General features: G+C 49.7%; 1 protein-coding gene across 4 annotated transcripts in view; it reads right to left on the reverse strand.

The window, feature by feature from the left end:
* Positions 1 to 10,220: 10,220 nt before the first annotated feature.
* SERTAD2 (SERTA domain containing 2) overlaps positions 10,221 to 25,162 on the reverse strand; it is a 78,716-nt gene continuing 63,774 nt past the window's right edge. For 3 of the 4 annotated variants that reach the window (XM_059468628.1, XM_059468632.1, XM_059468630.1), the window contains one exon: positions 10,221 to 15,594. In XM_059468628.1, the coding sequence (XP_059324611.1) occupies positions 14,646 to 15,590 (945 nt within the window). In that variant the 5' untranslated portion in view covers positions 15,591 to 15,594 and the 3' untranslated portion in view covers positions 10,221 to 14,645. Of the gene's footprint in view, positions 15,595 to 20,473; positions 20,585 to 25,162 lie in introns of those variants that run through there. The other variant, XM_059468631.1, reaches the window with a different exon arrangement.

The following is a 25,162-nucleotide window of genomic DNA, read 5'->3' on the forward strand; positions in this document are numbered from 1 at the left end:
CTCCTCTCCAAATTTTAAAGAAACCTTGCAAAATGCAGCTGAGCTGCAGGCAGGGACAGATTTGCAGGAAGGGAAGCTGCATTGCTTCACCTCAGATGTGGGCATGGGACTTTCTGGCCTTGTCCTCTACCCTGGCAAAAGGTCACCAGCTCTCCACAAATTTTTGAAAAAGAAAAAAGGATAGAAGGAAGGGGTGGGTGGGGGAAGCCTGGTTTTCCCCCCTGTAAGGGCTGAGTTGGTTCTGCAGCGATGCCTGTGACAGGCAGAATGCACCAAAGGTGCGCCCAGGGTTTCTGTCAGCAGCTGGCCTGCAGCAGGGGAGCAGGAGCATCTGGGCAAAGCTGAAGTATCAAGAGGTGGGGAAAGGCTTTGATTTATGCATTAGTAGGGTCTAGTCAATCCTTGGTCTACCTGGTTTTCCTGTTTTCTCTCTGCATTGCTTATTTTTGCCTCCCTGGATGCTTCTCCCAAGACTTCTCAGCTCGTTCACGTTTAATCTCCGTGATTTGTCCTCAGCCCCGCTGGCTGTAATCTCTGCAGGTCCGGTTCTCTGTGGCTGTTGGCTGCCATCAGCACATCTGATCGTGCCTGAATTTACATCAAAGCAGCACCTGACAAAGCAGCCGGCCTGATAATCGGCTCTGGTTTCTTCTCAGCAACCCAAACAGGTGGAGGCGGGCAGGGAACGCTGGCAGGACCACAGGGGAGATCCTGCTCCACTTCCAGCAGGGCTCGGCCCTCCCTCCTGCCTGGCTGAGCGCTGCAGCCCCACTGCTGCTCTGAGCTCCCCAGAACCAGAGCTGCCCCTGGAAAAGAGGAAACCGAGACAGAGGGAGGCCTTGCTCTTCTCCTGCAAAGCAAACTGGCATGTGGGCAAGGAAGTAACTCACAAAAGTGAATTTTAAGGCTGCAGTTGCTGTTGTAGCTGCAGAAGTGCAGCCCCGGAGTTAGAGGTGCCTTTTCCCTGCAGAGGGAGATGCCAGGGTCAGGAAAGGTGCTGCAGTCTCAGTGTGATGTTTGGAGCTGCTCACAGGAGGGGCTGATGAACTCAGGACTGCACTCTCTAGCCAAACACTTCAACTCAAGTGTCAAATAATAGGGATTTACATTTACATTTGAGTTTTTGTCATTTATGCAGCCCAGACCATTTTCCCTGTCTAGTTTGCTGTGAAGAGCTGATTTTGGATAATTATCATACACAGTTATATATGATTACACACACACATGATTGATACAGGGAGACCTTTCCTGCAGCTGGAATTATCCTGAGAGGCACTGGGTGCTGTTTGGGTGATCCAGCTGTGTCTCATGAGCACAGTGCACATGGGAGCTGCTCATCTTCAGTGCTGCAGCAGTGATCAGGGTGCTTACAGAACCCCAGCTACTGTTCTCTGCTGGAAGTGGCACCACATCCCATCTCCTGTGGGCTTCACCTGGTGCTGTTGGGTCCCTGCTGCTCCGAGGGCCTGCAGCTTTCCAAGGAATGAGTGAGTCTCTGGGCTCTGCTCCATCCTGGCAGGCTGCATGTGCTCACCCTGGGCTGGAGACCTCTGACAAGGGAAAAGCTCTCTCCCAAAAGGCTCTGAGGGGAGGTTTGGAGCAAATCTGGTTCATCCCTCTGTTCAGCTGGCACACTACAGGAGATGTGAGACCAGGAGTAAGTGCAAGGACAGGAATGTGTGTGCTGGGAGTTCCCTGCAGCTTGTCTCTTCCAGAGGTGAGGCCAAGGACTGCAGAGGTCCTGGCTGCAGGAACTCCAGCTTTCCGTGCTCTTCTGCACAGAGCCAACCTTGCTTACTCTAAGTCAGGCTGGGGACCCCCTGTGCAAAGCCTGCCTGTTCTGTGGGGTGCTGTGCCCTGGAGAGGGACGGGATGAGGAGCTGCTGTCCTTGGCTGAAGGACAGAACACAAGTGGGGACTGGAGCTGTGCAGTCGGTGCTGGAGCTCCCTGGGCTCCCACTCCCAGGGTGCAGGGCTAAACCCACCTCCAGCCAGGAGGGCTTTCACTCCTTTTGGCTCTGAGCAGGGCTGGGGATGCCTGGTTCCTCCCTGCTGTGAGTGCTGTGTCCTGGGAGGGCTGAGGCTGGGAAAGCAGGACAGCCCTTCCCGCCTCACCTGAGGGACCAGAGGTGCTGTGCTGCCCAGTGCTCACCCCCAGCCCTGCTGTGCTCACAGCCAGCTCTTTGGGGATTAAAGGGGCTGTTTGAACAAAACAATAATAATAACACTGCAGGCAGGTTTGATTTATTACGTAGGGACTCTGGTATTCAAATGAGCTCATGATAAATGGAAGTATTGGCTCATTAAATATTGCTTTGGAGTTTGCCCTCAGGAAGGCCATGGTTTCATAGTGTACTGGTGATTTGAGATGGTCCAAGTTCTCCTTTGGATGGGTTTTTTACCTTCCAAGGATTTCTGTGGGATTCAAGCCACTTTCAGTTGTGATCTGTTAAAACAATTTCCAGCAAACTGTCACTGCATGTCTTTGTCTCTTTATGACATATGAAAACCAGTTTTATTTTTTTTTTTCCTACTGTTTAAAACCCAGACTTGGGTGAGGCATTTGGAATATCTGCTCCTTGCTTTCTTTCCACTGAGGAGTGTGGTGGGATGTCTGGAAGCTGTGAATTACAAAGGCGAGCTGTGTTATGGCCTGGCTTAATTTAAAAGTCCAGCACTTAGAAAAACAAAGTGCCTCACTCCCACTTCTTCCCTGGCACATGGAGCAATTGAATCCTGAATGAAAGCATGAATAAATCTGGGTAAATCCCATCTCTGTCTCTGGTTCCACAGTGTTCCTGTCCCAGCTGGCCAGCCTCTGTCCCCCAGGGCATCAGAGCCATCCAGCAGCCAACAAACTCCAGTATTAAACTCCCAATGGAAAAGGCCAAACAGGAGAGGGGTGAGGTCATCCCACTTGTACTCTCTGGAAGTCCCTATGGATGGGTGCCTTTCCTCCTCTACCCCAAGGGTTTAACTCCTGCTTTTCCTGGATCTTAAACGTTTGCAGCCGTGGGGCGAGATACACCTACAGAGCACAGACAGGCAGAGGCTCCAAATGAAACAAGGCAGGAAGTGAAATGAGAATCTCACTGTGGCGTGGCATGAAATCCTGGATTTGCATTAGGCTGAGGGGAGAGTCAGGAACCTGCAGCCCGAGATTAAAAGCACCACGGAGCTAATTGTGGGTTTGCAGGAGAAAGGCAGGGACACGCTGAAAAGTTGGCTCACAATGCCACTTGCTGCATCCTAATCTCCTGGTTCCTTTCTTGCCTTGCTAATAATAAGTAAGACTAATTTAATTTTCACAACATCCCAAATCTGTGGCTCTATGATTCAGAGACTTAATAAGATTCTCTAGCCGAGCCAAGAAAAGCTTAGTGGTTTTGAGCTTACTTTCTGTTGGGTTTCAGTTTCAGGACATTTGTGCAGTGTTGTTGTTTGTTTTGTTTTTTTAAAAACAAAACAAACTTGTATTCCATCAGGATTGCTAGTGTCTCTCTTTAAGTAATTGCATGTGTAAATTGGTTGTGCTGGAGCTGGGTAAAATCTTGAGCAAAAAAGGCAAATTTTGGCAAAATGAAAATTCATTGTTTTGATTTGCCACATTTTTTTTCCTAGCTAGAAAAGAAACAAACCTATTTTGTTTCAGCCTTTTCTGAATAAAAGGCGTTGAGATTTTCCTATTTGAAGCAACTTTTCATTTGGAATGATCTTCGGAGCTAACTTTTGTCACAGGGGCTGAAAAGTCAAAGCGAAACATTTGTTTCAGTCGACCCCAAATGAATTTTTTTTTCCGTTTGAAACTTTTTTCAGAGTTGCCAGTGAACCGAAAAATCAGTTATTCACCCAGCTTTATATCCCATATCCTGACAGAAACTTCAGAGCCCCACCGTGACTGTTTATGTGGTGCAGCTGCCCCTAAGCCTCCGTTCATATGTTGGTAAATTCTTCTGCTGCTCAGGGTGCTGTGAGACACTGAACCAGGAGTGGGTGCCTGGCTTTGCTCCCTTGCCTTAACAAGGAGGCAGAGTTTTACAAAGTGTTTTTAACTCTTCTTCTCCATGGCAGGTGCTGCCTTTGCTGGCCCAAAGGTACAGCTGCAGGACCTGTTTCCTGCTAAAGGCTGTGTGAGAGCAGGGGGTAGGAGCTGGGTTTGAAGCAGCAGAGTTGAGCTTGGCTTTGGGGGTAGCTGAGCTTCAAAAAGAGGAGTGCAGTAATCAAGAAAAGAAAGTCCCTAATTTCAGGGTTAACCACAGTCAAACCCCACATTTAAAATGTGCTTTTCTTATGGTTACTCTGGGTGATAAATTACATATTGCAGGAAGCTATTGGGTTGTTTAGCTCTGTTTGTCAGGGCACATTCTCTCTGTGTAAAGAATCATCTGCAGATGGCACAGGGTGTTCTGGAACAGCAGAGCCAAATTTGCCTGTTTCACTGAGGTTTAGATCAGTTGCTTTAGAACAGGCACCATAACCAGCAATGGTTGGGCCCTGCTCACCTGGTACAGATTGCAGGTCTGCTGGAGAGGAAGGAGCTGGGCCAAATGGGTTTGTTCCTGCTGTTTATCTTAAATCTTAATTTAGGCTTCAATCTTGATGCCTCTCCCTCGAAGCAGTGAAGCATTCAGGGCAGCACAAGAGAGCTCGGTGTGTGTGTGTCTGTGTGTGTTCCTGAGGCTGCAGTTTTCCCTCGGTGCCGCTGTCCCAGGGAGCCCTTCCCAGCCAGCTGGGCACGTTCTGGCACCCAGAGCTGTTGCCAAAGCTGGATTTGCCTGGGCAGGGGTGCTGGGCAGGCTGGGGCCACCGTGCCTGCTCTGAGCCTGGTGAGCACCAGCCAGGCCAGGATGTCTTGGAGAGAACCACTCTTTATTTTTAAATCACATCTTTTTCATCCACAACTGGAGAGCACTTCCCCTGCCCCAGGTGCGGGTGTGAAATGAAGTCAGAGCCACATGGGTTTGCTGTCCCCCAGGAGCAGCCCATCCCCTGTGGGAAGGTTGGCTTTCCTCCCATCCCTTCTGCAGGATGCTTCTGTTTGGCAGGTCCTGAGCCCTTGGAGCCCTTCTCCTTCCCCAGGCTCGCTCACCCCATCCATCCCCTGCCCCTCTGCTCCCCTTGGGAGCTGCCTGGGAGCGGCTGCGGGGTGCTGGGCTGGGAGGAAGGTCACCCCAGGAGCACAGGGCGTGGGAGGGCAGCAGGAATAGGAGTTTCTGGCAGGAGGAGCAAGCTGGGACTTGCCACCTTTCCAAGCTCATCCCCAGGGCCTCGTGGAAGAGTCGTCCCTCCTGCCCAGCACGTTTCTCTCCCTTTTTCCCCCACTCCCTTGCCTGGCATGACACAGTCCTGGGTTGTCCTTGCCTTTGTGTGTGGGACTCCAGACTGGTTGAAGCAATTCCTGGTGGATGGGTCACCAGGCACTTTGGGCCCTTGCCTTGCTGCTGCAGTGTCTGGTTTTGGGGCCGAGCTGTGGCTGCTGTTCTGCATCTCTGCCATCCCCAGAGCCCCTGTGACACACAATGGGTGTACAAATCATGGCTGTGCTCCTCTCTGCAAGGCATTCTGGTGTGCTGGTGATCCCTAACCCACTAAGTCGAGGCTTTTTAACAACCCAAATTGAGTGGCAGAGATGATGAGGTGATTTAATTTTTTTTCTTCTTTTTTTTTTTTTTTTTTTTTTTTTTTTTTTTTTTTTTTTTTTTTTTTTTTGCATTGGAGTTTTTCACTTGGACTGGATACAGGAAACCATCCAGAATTCAGCTTGTAGTCAGTAATAAGCCATGAGACCAGTGAGGCCACACCGTGTTTGGGGTCATCTGTAGCAGGAGAGGGATGCAGGGGGTGTCTTGAACTCTGCTTAGAAATTCTGCTCTGTTTGTTGCTGTTGCTGTGTGTCTTTGGGGTGACATCCAAACAGGGGTGTCACCCAAACGGGGGTGGCTTTGCTGATCCGGCAGAGCTGCATCTGAGAGGGCAAAACCAGCAAACTGCAAGCTCAGCTCTTCCCCAGCCCCCTGCCCTGTTGTTTCCCTGAATCCTTTTCCTTTCCAATGTGGGAACAGCCTGGTTCCTGACCCCCCAGCCTTTCCTTGGATGGAAGCTCCACAGCTGGGACCAAGTCCTGCTGCTGGAGCTGGATTGCCTCTGGGCTGCAGTGGCCAGCCCCTGGGTGGTTTTTGAGCATCACTGCAGTTGTACACATTTCCTCCAGGGAAATATGATCTGGGCCCAGACCCTGCTCTTGCTTTCATCCAGTGAAAGCCAAAGTCTGGCAGCTCAGCTCACCAGACCCTCCTCAAACCCTGGTGTAGCCTGAAGCTGAGTCCCCACAGCCAACAAAGGGAGGCAGGATGCTCTGGTGCTTTGAAAATGGAGTTACATTCAGGAGAGATGTTCTCCAAACTGAGAATATGTGCTCCTCATCCCTAGAACTGGAGTGTTAGCTTGAGGCTAGAGAGGACAGTGGCTGAGGTGACTCTCAGTCCCATTCAGGGTGGCAGAAGCAGCTGCTTTGCACTTCTGGCTGGAGAAAGAGGTGCAGGAGCAGAGGGCTGGGCTTTAAATGGAGCCCCCCTTCCATTTGTGTCCTGATCCAGCTGCCAGGCCTCACATGGAAATGCTGCTGCTAAACCAGTCAGCACCCAAAGCCCCCTCATCCACAGCCCCTGGGTTTGTGGTGCCTCTGGATTTTCCCAGTGGGGTCTCCTCCTTTCTCCCTCACATCCTTTAGTTAAGGTTACACCAGGCACATCTGCTTCACCAAGTTTTCCCACCAAACAGCAGGGAGGGCAAGCAATGCAGAGCACTTCGCCTGACACTTTTGAAGGATTTGGGTGGAAACCTTTGGTTGAACCAAGGTGCCACTTTGGCTGCCATGATATTAACCCCTGGCAGGCAGGGGAAGGGTGGTGGCAGCTGCTTTGTTCTGCCATCAGGGCAGGGGGAAGGGGGGTTTATCCCTCTGTGCCTCCTGCCCCAGCACACCTCCCCACCCCAGGAAGGAGCAGGCTGGCCAGATTAGCTCTGCCAAAGGGTTGGGGTTAGGGTTTACTGCCAGCTAGGCAGTGAAGTCCCTTTGGAGCAGCCCAAATAATCCTTTCTCCATGCAAAAGGTAAGGCAGAGTGCCAGGAAAGCAAGAGCAATGTTACCCTACCTGAGTATTGTCTTCTAGCAAGCTTCCAGGGGTTTGAGGCATTTTCTTTTCTCTTTTTCCTCCCCCTCTCTAATAAATGCAGAGCTTGGCACAAGCACACAATCCATGTATCCCTGCTCACACCAGGAAAGGGGCAAGTGCTGAAGGCCAAACTGAAGGAGAGAAAGCAAGGGGAGGAACAGGGCGAGGGGAAGGAAGCCCAGTGAACAGAGGGAAAAGGAGAGGAAATAGTCCAGGGAGGGTAGCATGAGCTGGGGAAGGCAGGGCCAAAAGAATGGAAGGAAATCCTGGCAGAAATGGGCTATTTGGAAGCTGCTCCTTCTGTGCCTTCCCCTGGCAGATCTGTAGGTCTGGAGATGGTTGGGGAGGAACTGGCTGGGTTTTGGGGACATGCTGGTTGAAAAAGGAAAAGGGACAGAGGACTAAAAGGAACTCTCCCTGCTCCTGACCTCAGAACACCTGGCGCACCTGGAGTGCTGGAGGATGAGATGTGGGTGTGCCCAGGCCCTGCCACACGCAGAACCCCTGTGGCTGCTGCACATGAGCCCTCACGGCTCCTTCCCCCTCCCTGGCCACCTTGTTCTTTGGAGGAGAAGGAAGGGTGGGAGGGAAAACCCATGATCCTGCTGGCCTGCTGCCAGTTGCTAAGGCAGTTTCTTCAAAAGGGAGGGGAGCTGTGGAAGGAGGGAGCTGCCTGGAGAGGAGGCAGATGATGCATGCAAGGACCAGGCAGAGAGAGGAGCCTGCAGCCATCGGTGATGGAAGCAAATGGGAGCCCAGAGGAGAGGGGTGAGGTGGAAAGGGGCAGGGGGAGCCAGGAGAAGCAGCTCCTTGCACAGCTCAGCCGTGGAGCCAGCATCCCAGCAGACCTCTCTCAGCTGATGGGTTTGCTGTGGCTCACAGCAGCTCTATGGAGCACTGTCTGTGGCAGGAGGGGATTTCATTCTCCAATGATTTTTCCTGCTGTGTTTCCTCTGGTGAGTACGAGATGTGTGTGGTCCAGGGAAGCTGGCTGTGCTGTGTGAGTAGGGCTGGCTGCGAATGCCAGGGCTGGAGGAACTCGTGTCCCACATGGATGTGCAGGTTGGATGCAGGGAGCGTTGCCCCTCCTGGCTGAGGGACCGGCAGCGAGGTGCACAGGGGCGCTTTTGCGTCCCCTCCTTGCCTCAGTGTTTGGTTGTCTTTCTGCCCACACAGCATATACTTGAGCAAGGTCCCTGAAAGCTGGTGGCCTCAGCTCCCTGATCTTCCACTCGGGCCCAGAGAGGAGCTTGGTGTGGCTCTCGATGGCCACGGAGCCGCTGCCCTGCCTCGTGATACCGAGCATCTGCAGAGCTGGTCAGTGCTGCCGGAACGAGCCACTGCCCAGTGCTGTGGAAATGCCACTCCTGGGGCACAGTGGCGCCTCCCGAGGGAGGGAGGGAGCGTCCCTCGGTCCCCAGGGTACCCCAGAGCCCTGTCACCTCGAGAAACAAGGTGAGTGCCTCACTCCTCTGCTGTGGTGTTGGTGTGAGATACCTCGGACCTGAGCCTCATCCAGCCTGTGCCGAACTCCAACCGGATCCCCCTTCCTCCAAGGGCTGCCTGTGGGCAAATGCCCGGAGCTGCCCTCGGGTCGGGGCAGACACTGCGGCGAGATGCAGATTAAAAGCCCAGAGCAATGGTTTGACCTCGCTGAGGTGGGAGGCTGGAGGGGTGGCGTGGGTGGGAAGCTGCTCACCTCGGGAGGGGGAAGAAAGGCTCAGTGCTCGGGCGTTCTGCGCTGGAGGCGGCTGTCACTGACAAGTCACAAGTGAGGAAATAAACTCTCAAAAGGTAGATGGCAACAAAACCGGGGCAGCTTCGGGAGTGCAACAGCGGCATCTCGGCCGGCCCTGCCCCGGATCAGCGCACCAGGACGGGCCGTGCCCGTACGGGAGCCGAGCCCCCGGGGAAGGGTTCGCCCCGGCTGCGCTTCACCCCTGCGAGCGCAGCGCTTGCTGAGCAGACAGAAATCCAATCCCGGGGCCGGCTTTAACTCTCGCACTTCTCCTTTCTTTGCGCCCGTGTCCCCGCAGCCATTTGTCCCCGGGCGGCAGCTGGTGCCGGGCCCGTGGGGCTGCGCTGTAACCCGAGCCAGCTCCGCAGCCGGGATGCTGCGGGCGGGACGGGCACAGCCCGCCGCTCCTCTCGCCGGCTCTCGGCTCTCTGGGAATCCAAAATGGAGCAGGCGTGCTCCCGCGGGTGTGGAGGCGGGCGAGGCGTGCGCAGGGTGACTCATGAGCCGAGCCCGCAGCCGGGGCCTGCCCAGGGCGCTCCGGGCCGCAGGAGGCTGGGGGAGCCAAAGGCAGGGCCGAGATCCGGGCTGCAGGAGGGTGAGGGAGCCAAAGGCAGGGCCGAGATCCGGGCTGCAAGAGGCTGAGGGGAGCCAAAGGCAGGGCCGAGATCCGGGCTGCAGGAGGGTGAGGGAGCCAAAGGCAGGGCCGAGATCCGGGCTGCAAGAGGCTGAGGGAGCCAAAGGCAGGGCCGAGATCCGGGCTGCAAGAGGCTGAGGGAGCCAAAGGCAGGGCCGAGATCCGGGCTGCAAGAGGCTGAGGGGAGCCAAAGGCAGGGCCGAGATCTCCCTCCGGACTGGCCCTGAAAGCAAACACCGGGCACCTGGGGGAGCGGGGAGGGAGGAGGGCGCTGATAAACGAAGCGGTGGGTTAAGGTATCAGATGTTGCCTGCTGGGATTTGATGGCCCGAAGGACGGGGCATTCCGTGCTTTGGCAGCGGGCAGGTCCCGCTCCTGGGGAGCCGCTCCAGCCCCGAGCATCCCTCGGCACACGCGGGCCAGGAAGGGCCACCACGGGCACCTCTGTGTGCCGGGCAGGACAAAAGCCCCGCTCCCTGCAGGAGCGGCCCCGCACAGGGCGAGGTTCCCTTGTTCTGTCAGGCGGAGCGGGGTCACAGCGCGCTGTCCCGCCCCTGTCCCTCGCCACCTGCCGCGGACGAGCACCTCCCTCCCCTCCTCCTGCAGCCCTCATGGGATCTTGTCTTCTTGCCCTGACTGCCCTCCTCCGTGGAGGGAAAGAACAAAGCCAGAATTTATTTTAATTGTTTATTGTATAATATAAAACTACAAAAGTAAGACTGCTGATTTCCATGTACATTTGTCCAATTGTTTTTTTGATTACAGCCCATACCTACATGTGAATACAGTAATCTGGTTTCAGATGTCTGTAATATTGCATAGAAAAGGCACAGCTCTAAGGTCTGTGGGAGGGGAAGGGGAAATACAGCCTTTTTTCTTTTTTTTCTATTTTTTTCCTTTTTTTCTTTTTTTCTTTTTTTTTTTTTTTTTGACAATAACAAGCCCTGTTCAAACAACCATGCACTGAACATGTCACACTATTTACACCTTTTCCAGAATCTTGGCCTTTGCAGGCACTAGTATGGAATATGCTCAGAACTAGATAGGAGTTGAGGTTGGGATTTTATCTGCAATTTGTGTTTTTAAAGAGGTTCCAGAACTTGCATTAGGCTTATTTTCAGAAAAAGAAAAAAGTGCTTAAAAATAACTAATTTATTTTAAAATGTTCAGTCTCGTTAATTAATAGAATATTGAAAGCAACTTGCACAGAAGCAGGATACTGAAGCCTGATTGGGGGGGTTGGGGGAGGAAAAAAAAGAACAAAACCAAACCAAAAGAAACCCTGTAACAAGAACAAAAAGTTCAAAACATGCCAGAATGAATTAAACCATTTGTCAGACAGGACCCATTGCTATATACTCAATTTAATAGTAATAAAGTGTAAACTTTGGATTCAAAAGCATCATTTTTAAATAACCCAGGCTCTTACCACACGGCGTTGAGGAAATCCGAATTTCTTCTGGCAGTGAGTGGTGGCTCCTGGCGGCGTTGCTGTCCGGGGGCTGCAGGCGGTGCCCGCACAGACCGAGGCGCTCTCTCCAGCAGGGATGCTCCCCTTCCCTGGCTCCCAGGCTCCGGAGGGAGTGCGGAGCCCTGGGCCCGGCTGGCCGGACACAGAGCCGGGCTTTGGGCTGCACGGGACGGGAGATCCTGCCCGGCCCCAGCTCCGGCACAACTCCTGGGGAACACCCTGCCCCTTCCAGGGCACCTGGCCCCAGGGAGTTCTGCTGGGCCTCCCATGCGTGTTTGAAAAATAAGGGAAGAAAACATCTTTTCTAAACCTTTCCCAGGCCAGCACGATGGAGATGACTGCATTTGCTGCTGCCTTCAGTGGCAAATTCCAGTAGCATGCCAAGGGAGGCCCCTCTCAAGCAGCCACTGGGGGGTGGGAGCCTGATTAGAACTAATTTTGAACATAACCCTGTCCCTCCTCCATACCTTTTTTTGCATATTTCAAACAACCAGACCCATATTAGAAAAAGAGTGTAGGAAAAAAATAATCTTGTGATCCATGCATATCCTGACTGGAACTCAATTAATTCTTTCTGAATCTGGCTCCCATACCCTTTTTCATACAGATTTACATTCCTACAAGAGGATACATTCCTACCATACATTCTGTACATGTTACAATCCAGATGTTGTTAGCTTCACAATAAAATAAATATATTTACAGAAAAAAAAAAAAAAAAAAGAATAAATAATTTAAGAAAAAAAAACCACTTCAAATCCAAAGCCCTCTTATTCTGCTCCCATCTTGTCACTTCATTGCACGTTAATGTCAATCTCCATCCCTGGTGTAGGTCTCAGAGAAATTCCATGCTTGGCTGCTGTTGGGACCACAGCACAGGCCCAGCTGGAGACACTCAGTGACTGGGCAGGGGGAAAGCCACAGCTCAGCCCTTCGACCCAGGCCTGCAGCAGCCTTCCCAACCTTCTGCTGAGTCCCACAAATCAAGTAGGTTTCTGTCCTGTGGGATTCCTGCAGGGATTCTGCCCCAGGACATGTGCTTCAGCACCAAGGAGCCACAGACACTGCCCAAGCGGCAGGCTGGATTTAGAGCTCAGCTCCTGCTCTCTGGGTACAAAAACTTCCCTTCAGCTGACTCCCCTGAACAGCACAGGTCTCTGAGAAGGGCACTGATGGGAGCTTTTGCCTAGCAGGTGATATTTATGCAGGCGTAAATACTTAAGTAATCCCAAAAAACAGATGGCTCCAGCACCCTGCAAACCAGTTTTTAACCATGGTAAGGCAAGTGCCTGCAAGTTACCGAGCCTGGTGCTGTTCCAGGTTTGTGCAGCATTGTGTTCCCAGGTACTCGAGGTGCAGGGACAGAAAGGCTGTGGGTTCTCCTGCAAGGACTGAGGACTGCTGTGGAACAAGGGCTGGGTGGAGCTGGAGCTGTCCCTCCCTCCCTGCCCTCCCTTCCCCTGGTCCCTAACGCTACACTTGGTCAGTGGTTCTCCGTTGAAGCATAACCTCCTTTCTCTTTAGTCTGTGTAGTGACTGCAGATCCATCAGCACCCCAGTGCTTCACGGAGCTCAGCTTGGGAAAAGAAGAAAGCAAACCCACCCCCTGGGCCAGTGCCCCCCTCCTCCCCAGCCCTGTCTCTCCCTGACAGATGAGCTGGGAGCCAGAAGCGCCTTTCGCAGCTGTACATGATGCATTTCATTTCCATTAGGAGTTCCTTCATTGCAAAAATGTATTTGCTCTCATCCTGTGTCTGTGTGCATATCTATGTTACATCTATCTATATACTAATACCTATATATGGCCTGCTTTAAAGTGCCAATTTACAAAAAGCCGCCTCCTCAAAAGGCAGGCAAGACCCAATTTCATCCATGACAAGAAGGGAGCAGAACTGACTGAATATTGCCAAATGACGTAAAACATAATTTAAAATTTCTTAAATAAATATAAAAGTTATTCCTAAAGAAGCCATAGGCATGTCAACAATACAGGTTGTAACCGGCACTCAACAACTAAAGTACCATTGGAAAACTAAAATGCCATAGCAACTTCAGCAATAGGCATGATACATTGCAAACATTTTTTTCTTTTTAAATTAAATGTACACCACAACGAACTCAGGAAAAAAAAACAGCTATTGGTGCAGTAAGAAGACTTCTCAGGTGTTACGGGGGAGGGGACCATGCATAGAAAGCTGTGTCTGTATATTCCTTGTAAAACGGGTCTATAAAGTGTAAAGCAGGTAACGCAGTTGATACAAGAACCCAGCTCTATACGAGATGCTAAGTGATGTCACACGACTGGCTCCAGTTTCGACAGCAATGGATATTGAAGCAAGTCCATCCAGTGCAGGTACGAGATGAGCTTCACTGCAGTAATACTGAAGCTGCCTTTTTCAGCACTTAGCACAGTGAGGTGGGAGAGGGGAGGAGAAATGCTCCAAGAAAGGGCGAGCGGACGCTCCCAGCCCCGCGCCGTCAGTCAGGGAGCGCCACGGGAGCCTGGCTGGCTCTCCGGGCTCCCCTCACCATTGCCAGGAGCTCTGGGTCAGCAGGTGCCGATCTCCGCCGGGTTAAGGCTCCACGTGGGGCGGGCGGGAGCTGCGGCCACGGCAGCGCTCAGGAGCTCCGGGGTGAAGTTCCACAACTGTTTCCTGCCAACTGCTTCACATACGTGTTGGAAAGGACATGGCTCTAAGTTTCAGGAATCACAGTAGTGCGCAGTGGGTACAGCAGGGAGCAAACACTTGTGAAACTCCGGCAGAAGCAGCTCCCAGCCCTTTCTTAAAGCACTTTTTTTTTTGTTTGCATTCAGGGAAACCGACTGCAGGCTTATTTGATCCAATTTTCTCTTTGCACCATACACATATAAAACATTACAACTCTGTATAAAAGTACAAGTGGTTCTTGTACATCTGAATTATGCAGGAACTATGTGAGCAAATCCTATCAAAATAGCTATTTTTTGTGTGTATAAACAGCATTTGTTTTTAGAAAAAACAATACCATAAACTGCAGAATCTGTACAAAAATATAAAATAAATTTGGGCAGCAGTTTCTAAACAGCCATGTAAATGCAACACTTAAAGAGGAGCAGGTTAATGCCTCCAAAAGGCTGAATTGCTAAAGTCAACCTATACAGGGCTAAAATGGTATTGAGATTATCTAAATAATAAAATTTTTTACCTCTTGCAATAAAACTTATAGAAAAAATAGACAAGTATGCACATGCAATTTACAGCTTTCCCCAACATAATCCTTGTGCTTAGCTTTTACCTTTTTTTTTCCTTTTTTTCTTTTTTTTTTTTGTAATAACATAACATTGTCTACAATACGTATTCTTTCCTATACCAGGATATTCGGTCTTCCTTGAGGAACCACTTTAAAAAAAATACATTAGAAGTGGTCATACATGGATGAAGGCACTCCAACTCTGCTCGAAGCAAAAACTAGTGTGATCCTTTTCTTTTCAAAAAAGGCAAGCAAGGATGCATGCACAGTGCTGTGAATCGGGGCTGGGAGGGACTATGGAAATACTACCAAGTGTATATACTGGTACTTAAAATTAAAAAAAAAAAAAAAAAGAAAGAAAAAAGACCAAAAAAAGTTGATATATTTCTAATGTTTTTAAGACCCAACAAGCACCTCCATGATGTGATCCAGTTCTGTGAGATCCATTTTGAAAGGCTGATTTGGAGTTACTGGCTGACTGCTGTACGGAGCAAGAGTTTTTAGGAGCTCATCTGCTGAGACAGGAGCCATTTTTGAGGCAGCCCCCGTGGCAGACGTGCAGGGGTCAAAATCATACATGGACGTATCAATGTCAGCGAACAGAATGTCATCCAGGGTCAAGTCTGTGAGGAAACCTGTGGAAGCTGTTATCTCAAAGTTGCCAGGCAGGGGGTCCATGAGTTTGGATTCAGCCGTTCTGCTCTCCGGGAGGCCCTCGGGCTTGTGGATGTTGGACTCGCTGGGCTGGGCTTTCGAGTCGTCGGCTGCCGGCTCAGCTGCTACTGCCTCTGCGGAGGTAGGTGCTGGACAAAGCTCCTCGATTTCATCCAAGGCTGAGGAGAAGCTGTCCTTTACTGGCTGGAGAGCAGGAGGTGGTGGCTTCGTCGGACCATCGTGCTGGACAGCCGGGGAAGTGCAAAAAGTGTCGTCCTCGAGCAGAGAGGCCGGGGTGAGGCAGGACTCCAGGGGCATAGTGCTTACCAGGTCGGCGGGGAGCAGGGGCGGCGAGGCCAGGTGGCTGAAGGCCGGCTGCGCCTCGCGGAAGTTGTCGCTGAGAGGGTCGGCAGGCTGCGAAGCGCCCACAAACATGGGCCTCAAGCTGCCTTCTTGTTTGAGTTCTTCCTGGATTCGCCTCAACATGTTGTTAATTAAAACTGTCTTTTGCAAGCTTGGCTCGGTTAATGGCCTGTGGTTATAAAGTTTCATAAGGGAAATGTTGAAGATAGTCTGACGCTGTAAGGTGTAAGACACCTTAGAGGGACCGTCAGTGGGAGACACCACTTTGCCTTCCAGCCCATCTTCATGCTCGTCAAACTTCCGCTTTCCTCCTTTCCCCAACATATATCTGCAAGGGAAGAGAGGACACTGATGAAGGCAGCAAGGCAGGTACACATCTGTCCCCATCAGTAAGTCAGCCTTGGCCCACAGCAGCGTGATGGGCAAGCAGCAGCCACCCTAACACAGGGCTCTGGTCCAACCATGTTTAGGCATGGCTGTGCTGGTGAATTCCAAGCAGGAATTCAGACAGCTTCTATAATAGTCAAGATCTGGCATGCCTGGCAGCAAATTTCCTCTTCCTTACATTAAGCAAATACCTGTCCATAGGAGCACGAGCCACAGGCACTGTACTGAACGTTTCCTTACATTCCCTGACTGAGGCAGTGCTATGCCTGGGAATACAAATGTAAAGCACTGAAGTTCTCACAATGAATTTCCTCTTTTTATTGAAAAGTGTGTTCACGGGGGAAGGGAAGTGAGGCTCAAGCAATTGTGTGTTGAGAGAAACTTCCCCAGTGAGGTTGGGAGATCAGCCCTTTGGTACACCAGGATATACACATATGGGTTTATTTAGCTGATAGCCTAAGGACTAAAGTACCACAGCAGGAAATGCAGTTATTATACTCAGAATTAGATAAATTACAGCAGAGGAAGATGATCTGTTAAGTCTTTTACTCTAATCCCCAAGACCACTCTCTGCGCTACACTCTGCTGCTGGTCAGATGGCAGATTTTGAAGGAAACAAAGGGGATTTTACCAAACTTGCCCCATATTATAAATAATTTCTGAGCTAAGATTAAGTAGGGCAGTTCAGTCCCCAGTGCCATCTCTTCCAGGATGTTTCAGAGTGCCTGGAAATGCTCCTCTACACAGCACAGTCCCAACGTCATTTTGTCACCATTATTTTTGTGACACCAGGATCCCCCCCAAACGCAGAGGAATGAAGGAGTTGCTGTGCTGTGGCAGTACCATGACCTGGCATTATGCTCCCTCATTTTCTCAGGTAGAATGGTGAGGTGCTGGAGCTCTAACCCGCTCACTCTTTTAATATGATCACAAGGAGCTCCCTGTTCATTCTTGTATCCTTCCCTCTGTTTAACAAATTCTTCTGGCATGAAGAAGTCTGCGTTGCTTAAAGAGAAAAAAAAACCTACAAAAACCTAAAAACCCTCCCAAAAAAGTGGAAGAGGCTTTCTAGCCACAGGTATCCAGAAAGAAGTTGCAATGGCCATACAGATTTTTACTCCAGACCCCTTCTCACATTATGCAGCTATCATCTAGGAGACAAAATTTGCCTTCCTTATTTGAATACAATTCCCAATCCGCCCAGTAGGGTTAGTGCCTGCGAAACAACTGCACCAGGCAGGTCTAACACAGTTTGATGGTCGCACACCAGTTCAGCAGACAGACAACACAGTTTAACATCACCAAAAATGACTGACCAACATTTAAGAGCAAAGAGACCCTTGGAAAGCAGAAGAGGAGGCTAAAGAAGTCAGGGTTTCAGTGCTACAAGAGCTTCAGAGAGCATTTGCTGGGCGGTAAATTGAAAACCAGATCGGGTGAAGCGAGCCTCTTCTGGTTAAAAATAAGTCCCAAATCCAGATAATTTTCTAGCATATTATGCAATTAAAAAAAGAAAGGGGGGGGGGGGGGGGAGGGAGCAGGCTGAGCAGAGCTGAGGAACAGGTAGGCTGCCATCCAAGCTGCTTGGCCAGCTACCAGCAATTCCTGCGCCTGGAATCTCGGGCGAACAAAACCTCTGAAATTTAGCACTGCTGCCGAAGTCTGGCTTTTCTCTGCTCCCTAGTGTCACTTCATGGACTGCTCTGGAACTGCTCACATGGGTCTGGGGGGCGAGCGGGGGGCTTTGCTGTGCCAGTGTTCACAGCAGACACGCTTCCTTTCACTTCAGACAGATAAGAGCAAGAAAGGGAGGATGGGGTTAGCAAGAATTAAAAACCCTGCTCAATTCCAGCACGTTTTTAAAGCAGCATGGGGTTAGGAGGAGATGAGCAGCTTTCCATCCCTTCCTGCTATCTCCTCCCCCTGAAAAAAGACAGACTCTGACCTGAAGATATAGCAGTGCTCCTTCTACAATGCTCTATTTAAAGAAGACATTTTTAAATGGCTTTGGGACTAGATGAGTTTGAAGTTTGTCAGCCTCTGCCAGGAATGTATAAAAACATTCCCTGTACAAAGCAAACCTTTTCCCCCATGATAAAGAAAACAGCCCAGGCTCCATTCCCTGTGCTCAGTTATTCATCATTGCCAGGTGACGCTGCCAAGCATTTCCAACAAACCCAACTGAGCCCATTTCCACCCAAGACTGAGGTGCTGGTAGTGAACACTTATTTAAAGCTGATCAGTAAGAACTGTGGGATCATCACTGAGTAAATACTATGATAACCTCACTACGTCATTTTCCAGGAAGCTCAGAGATCATTCAAGATTTCCTGTATGTGTGACTGTTAAGCTTTCACATCTCACTCCATCTTCATTGTAGCTTGATTCAGAGCTTGCCCTTTTAAAAGATAAAATAGATCAGGCAACTCCCAGGCTCACCTACTAGCTTTTCAGCACAGCTTTCAGTTTCCTTTTTCCCCACTAATACTCTCTGAAGAGGGTTTAACCCCTAAAGCACCAAAGCAGGATGTCAGCATAAGCATGGAGGCTTTATTCCACCAAGGAGAGGGCTCAAATAAGCACTGCTAGACTCCTGGCTTTATAAAGTTTTATTTTATCCTCTTCTCCTCTGGCATGCCAATAGGAATTGTAAAGAATGTTTTCCTCCAGTTTCCATAAATCACTTCATTCATGCCAAGCAAAGCAAGGAGGTGATATCTTCTTAGACCAACTGATAGAGTTGGTAAAATCAGACATGCTGGGGGGCTTGCAAGTCTTCCTCTGGCTCTTCAAAAAGGAATTTCATAGTGTCTGACCATCAAAGCTTAAGACAATGTTGTCTGCTTGTTCTTTACAGTTCAAACCATCTCTTCCCTCCTTCAACCAATCACTTTCATGCCTGCATTAAAGGGATCAGTGTTGTATGTCTTAAGATAAAGAATAACATTAAAAAAAAAAGGATGCTGTACAATATCAGCATTTGATCTCAATCAATTCTGTTCATCTCAATAACTTTGCTTCTAGCCTTTTCAGCCAAACCTCCTGCTGGGAAAATGAAAATGCCAAACTTAAAAGATCAGCTTGACCAAAGATCAGTACAAAAAGAGACAAACCCGCACCATCCCAGGTGTCAAAAGAGAGCTGTCCAACCAAGCCATACAGCTGTGACAAGGGCAGCCAGACAACACCAACCCATCCAAACGTGGCATTGCACAGGCAGAAATAAAGGGTAATGCTCATGGAAGGTCTTTCATGCATCTATTTTGCCCGAGCAGCAACTTCAGCCAGATGTAATTCTGCTGCACTTTCACCCATTTGCTAAACACAATTTTGAGGCTGGATGTTAAGAGTTGAGACTGGACGCCACTTTGTTGTTGTTGCTGCTGTTGTAATAAAGGGTGTTGCAGGATTTTGGTCTGCAAGTGAGTTTTCAATGTTTCTTAGGTATGTGGAAGCAGAAAGCTGAAGAAAGACAATGGAAAAGCTGCATCTTTCTGGAGATTGGGGCAGGGGGAGTTACTTGGAGATCTTCCCCAATATTATCTACCAGTTGGCTCCAGCTCTGGAAGACCCAGAACCAAAAGCTAGACCATTGTTGCTGGCAAAGATACTGCTTGCTTTTTTGCCCATTTAGGGCGATTGCACGCGCCTCAGCGCCAGAGAAACCCTAGCATTGTTTGGGAGCTGTCTTTTCTTAATTGAAAAACAAAAGTAGTATATTTTTTTTCCTCGTTTGTGTGTCATTTAGCTTCCTTTTATTGGCTCTGCATGCTCTTCAGACAGAGCTGGGAGAAAAAGCAGTTGGGGCTCAGTGGAAGAGATAATCAGCCGGGAGTGGAAGGTTCTCTGGAGTCAGCCCTCAGCGATGAAAGACAGAAGAGCTCATGCAATGCCTGCGTCTCTGAGCCCACCCAGTGATGATGAATCCTTTGCTCTCCGGAGGACAGAGGTACGTGTAGACTGTGAGAGGAGCACTGTGTTTATTGATTGTGCTTTGGACACTTCAACACTGCCAGATTATTTCTGAAGTCTTCAATAATCGGCACTTTGGCATAGAAAAGCACCAGATGTGTAAAAACTGAGAGGAAAAGTGATTTTGCTCAACAAAAACCCTGTAATTTTAATTCTCAAAGACTTTTAACAATTAAGTTTAAAATACCTCTCAAGACCGAAAACTCATCTTGGAAATCAATTCCACAATCCACTAGGCCCTCCCTGCTCATCGAGACAGACAGGAAGGAGAATAAAGAAAAAAAGAAGGAGGAACTGAACATCAAGAGAAACAGCAGAAAAGGGTTTTTAAGAAGTCACATTTCTACTCACGGATTTACGCCACCCCCTCTGTCAGTGTTGAGGATGAACAGCTTATTATAAATTATAAATAATTAGCTTATTAGAGTTGAGGTTACTTTTAGAACAAACATCATGTTGCTCAAAAAGGTAAAAGCATCAAAATCCCTGAGTCCACAGGCAACCATTCCCCTCCAGGCAGCTGAACACCGAAACACAGGTGTGAACCACAGGGGTTGTGCGAGAAGAGGAGTTTAAAGCAGGACCAGCTACCTTCTGAAGTCTTAGGCAATTCAAACCACAGGGGGGTAAAAAAGGAGAGAGAAAGAAAAAGGCAACTTGGGGGAATTAAAATAAAATGCTACTTCACACATGTGCATGGAAAAACCCAACAAAACCCCACAACACCAAAGCTCCCCCGTAAGAGCCTCCAGAGTGCAATGAGAGCACTGAATTTGTACACTTCATTCCCCTAAGTTCACAAACCTCAGATGTAAGTGACCCTCACCAGGTTTTCTCAAAGAACCTACCCAGTGAATTATGGAAGTGCTTTCTGTGTCACTTCTGGCACATGAAATACAATTTTCCTCTCCTCCATCCTTCACTCCTCATCCTTGAGGGGTCCATTGGTTGTATCCTGGCTCAATGGTAGTCAATGGGTGTTTTGTCACTGACTTCAGCAGAATGAGGATTTGGCACAGAAAGCTGCAGGACCAAAATAAAAAGGCCTTTTATGCCAACTGTGTTCATCTGGCAAGACCCTCTGCGCTAACAGAGGCAGGTTGAGCTGCTGTGAGGTATTTCAGTGCTGCAGGACCCAGCCTGAGGGACCACCTGAACTTGTAACCAGTCTCCACAACTTCAAAGTATCTGTCCCCTAGAGCTAGGGAGGCAAACCAGTAAACCTCTCTCTCCCTGTCCCCGTGTCCACATCCCCAAGGCCACAGCAGAGAGAGGGAATGGACACATCTGTAGAAGACCCCTTGGGGCAGGACCATGGGCTCACCCACTACAGGATGCTCCTTGGCCCGTGGGATCCTGGCAAAGTATAGCAAACCTGCCCCAGCAGGTGGAAGGCAGACATCTGAGAGCACTGGCACCCTCCTCCCATTCAGAGTTACAAAGGAAAAGCAGAGGGAAGGCCAGTATAAACCTGGCAGGTTCTCCCAGCCCCGCTCAAAACAAGGGGGAAAGCTGAGCAGCCCAGGTGTCGAGGTTTAACTGCAGGGCTGGAGCGAACGAGCAACACGGACTTTCACAGGCAGCAGCCAGAGCTGGGTGGAAATGGCCCCTCCTTGGGGATTTCATCTGCTGACACCGGAGTGTTTAAAGCCTGGCACGGCAGCATCCCCGAGCTGGGACAGCCTGTTCCATGCGGAGCTGCACGGCCCCGCTGCCTGTGCTGTGCTGCAGCTGCCTGCAGGGTGTGAACCGGCCGGCCCGGATGGCGGCTGGGGGAGGGGGGGAGTGTTCTTTAATTTATTTTTTTTTTCCCTCACAAGGCTGCTTTCTCGGGATCTGATGCTTTTTTACATATTGGAGTGTACTGCATCCATGTTGCCTGGCTAAAGAGGACTCCTGACAACGCTGCCTGGTAAGAACTGTGTCTCATGCCACATGTGAGCTAGGAAACAAATCCCACAAGCCCCGAAGAAAGGTAGGGGGAATGGAGCTGTGCAGGGGTTTCTGTCCTCTCCAGGCCAGTGCTCAGACATTCTGTATTTACAAGGTTTGTTTTCCCTGACACATTTTACATTCATTCCGGCTGCCCTTTTTAATTTTTTTTTTTTTAACTGAGTGAGGTTTAATAAGCACTTACAAAACTCTCCTTTAGAGTATATAAAAAAATTGGCCTCCTGGGCAGCTCTCTGCTTCCAGAGAGTACAGGGGATTGTTTTTAGGTTTGCAAGCCTTCACTGCAAGGCTGTCAGTGCCAGCAGTAATTCTAAGTGGCAGGTTTTTCTCACACATATTTTACAGGGACCTAACTCTTCCCCGTCTCCTGTGGTGGATGGGTAAACCTCAGCTCTTCCAGAAGAAACAGAGAAGCAAGTAAAGCTCCTCAGCACCCCATTGCTGCATTTAGCAAGACAGGCAGCTTCTCTCTCCCTACAGAAACACAGCCTTAGCCCCCTGCTTTAGGCACTTCACACAGAGTGAAGACTGAGCAAGGAGCAGCTAGCAAGCTGAGTGACAGGGGTCTTTTCTGCTCTCCAGTTAAAACCAAAATAAGAAGGAAAACCATAGTGGGTGACTGTTAGAGGCTATTCTAAGTAGAACTTCAATAGGGGCTGTGTAAGGAAACGTCTGGCAAACAGGAGACAACAGAAGAAGCTCAGACTCTCATTTGAAAAGCATCTGAAGTTGTGCAGGTCTCACGGGGTTTGCCTTTGATACTCAGAGCCCGGAGTCCCCAGGTCCCCGAAGGAGTGCCCACGTTAATCAGAGAGTAAGGTGAAGCCTTCCCTAGCAAATAAGCAATGCAATTATAAAGCCAGTCAATAGTGTAACGCCAGCCAACGTGTTCCAGCGATATTTTGAAACTGTAATCTGATCCTACTGTTTCCATCCTCGTGCCTTGCCTGCTCTCCCTTGTTGCATACTGTACTATTTGAGGCCCAGAGGGCAAAGCGAGCTCTCGCTGTTTGTTCATGATCAGAAACTGCATTTGGAGCGAGAGCTCTGTGTGCACCGCCCACACCACTTTCTTGAGAGTTTCTTAAACTTGCAGCCTGCCGAAGCCCTGCTAGAAGGATCTCTGCAAAACAACCAGAAACACAAACTCCACTTCTGCCTTCAGTTTGCAGCTCCTTTTCACCACGCTAAAAAAAGGCAAAGCCGCAGTGGAAGGCAATCTCTGACTCTGCAGCGTGTTAAGCCTTGCAGGAAACATATGCTTCTATTAAATTGGAAACAGTTTCTAATGCTGTCAGTTTGCTAAATGTAACATGTTCCCCTGGAAGAAGTGGAGCAGTTTTAATGTTTTTGACTAACTGCACACATCCAACCAGAGTACGTCTGATAAAGCTGGAATGGGCTCCAATAAATATAGCTTAGAATAAATTACTGCCTCATTAAGTAATTGTTTGGAAAAAGGACAGCAGGTTTTCTAGATTACAGCCATGTTATTAAGGGTGTTTATAATATTAGGAATTCTATCAGGGTAGCAGAAGTTAATGCAAGTTTAAATCAGAGGAGCACTTGTTAGCTTGTTAAAGCATTAAAGGCTGCCCTGGCAGAACCAGAAGGTGGACAAGACTGCACAGGTTCTGAGCATGGAAAGCCAGCAAGGCACACTGCAAACCACTGTGAGGCTGAAGGCAAGAGCAAAAGCCCTGTGCAACTCTGACAACTCCTCTTCAGTGCAAAGCAAGAGGGAGAATATACCAGGGTAACACACCAGGGTTGAAAAGCATTTATTTAACATTTACATACAGGCAGGCAGTAGTCTTTACTGGAAAAAAGCAGAACAGGTTTGGATTGCCCAGCAGAAACTGATTTCTGACTCAAAGATCTCAAAGCCAAAATGTCAATCCTCACATGCTGTGCTTCAGACAGGACTTCCTGTGTGCTTCCTTATAAAACAGTGCCCAGAAGATGCAAACAAGCCCCCAGCCTGCCCTTTTTTGGTCTCATCCTTAACTGAAAGCTTTAGGAATTACACTGTCCATGACTGCCAACCCTGCCACAGCCCTTCACTGGCCTGGCCCTGCTGACCACTAACCACCAGATCAGGGTGGAGCAGTCCCCCCTTCCCACCACCAGGAGATGCTTTGTTAGAGCTACCTACTGAGGGGAGAGAGATTTTCCAGGAGATGGGAAAGCTGCCCTTATCTCAGGTCACCTCTGTGCCAAATCTCCACTACATCCTTTCCCAGGATAGCTGCACACACGGTCTGCTCACAACAGTGTCTGAGCCACCACCAGGAGCCTCCTTCCCTGGGGGTCAGCTTACCTGGGCTCTGTGCTTCAGAGAGACACCAAAAAGAGCCAGGCTGAAGCTGTTTTGAAATTTGGGTCCCCATGTGTCAGTGTTAAAAAAGCAGCCAGGCCTACCAAGTGCGAATTGAGTTCTACTGTGCTGTGAACACACGGGCTCAGCAATCTGCTGAAGGACCAGGAGCTGCTTTACACACCTGGGCATCAGCAGCAGGAAACCAGAGCTGCAGTAAAGCAAACCAGGCACAGCACTGGGCCAGATCCCCTGACTTTACTATGGGATTAGCTGATTATTCAGCAGACTGTGCTTGTTGGCACCCAAAAAATATGGGTGCATGGCACCCAATGCAAGGGCTTCTACACACAAGCTCACCCTGGGATCAGCCCAGCAGCTCTTCCTGCTCCTCACCACTGTTTCTTCCCCCAAGTGCTGCACTCTGGGCCTCCTTGCATGGAAGCAGGAGATGCTGGTCCCACAGGCAGCACCACAACACCATGAATTCCCATGTCAGTGAGCAAGGAGCCACGCTGGAGCTGGTGCACACAACTCCATGCTGGGAGAACCAGAGCCATCTCCTCAAGAGGTGGAACAGCAGCAATTAAGATGGCTGTGTAGTGCTCCAGGGCCCAGTTCAGCAAAGACTGCCTTCCATTCCTTCCCACTGCAGAGCCAGCAGGCACCGGCACAGCTCAAGTGCTGTCTAAAAAGAGACACCTCGCTTGTAAATGAAATTCAAAACAATCATCTGAAAGACCTAGAACAGCTACCAGAAAGTGACACAGGCTGAGAAACACACACACACACACACACACACACACACTCCCTTTTCACTGCTAAAATTACACACCTGTAATGACAAGATGCTGCTGGTCAGCTCTAAGGGAGAATGATGAAACAGCCAGGCTGGCTGCGCACCCCTCCTCCCCTGCACACAGAACAATGGATGACGGCGCTGTTGTGTTGTGTTGTACACGACATCTCTATTGGCACGCACGTGGCACGGGCTGCCTTTTATTTTTAGTGTGTGCAGGGACTGAGCACTGCACACCCATCTCCACTGGACCTGTGCAATTCCTGCAAAGGTTAATGAGAATTGTGTGTGTGCACCCGTGAGAGACGAGACCCCTTCGTGTATAATAAGGGAGTTTTTCTCACCTATGTATAATTACTTTGTTTGAATCCTATCGTAGCATCTTCTCCCCAAAGATACCTTGTTTTTCCCCCTTGTCATAGACCCTTAATAAACACATGGTGGGGGAGACCCCCACACTATTGAAAG

Source organism: Ammospiza nelsoni, chromosome 3 (assembly GCF_027579445.1).
Source record: "Ammospiza nelsoni isolate bAmmNel1 chromosome 3, bAmmNel1.pri, whole genome shotgun sequence".
Taxonomy (NCBI): Eukaryota; Metazoa; Chordata; class Aves; order Passeriformes; family Passerellidae; genus Ammospiza; species Ammospiza nelsoni.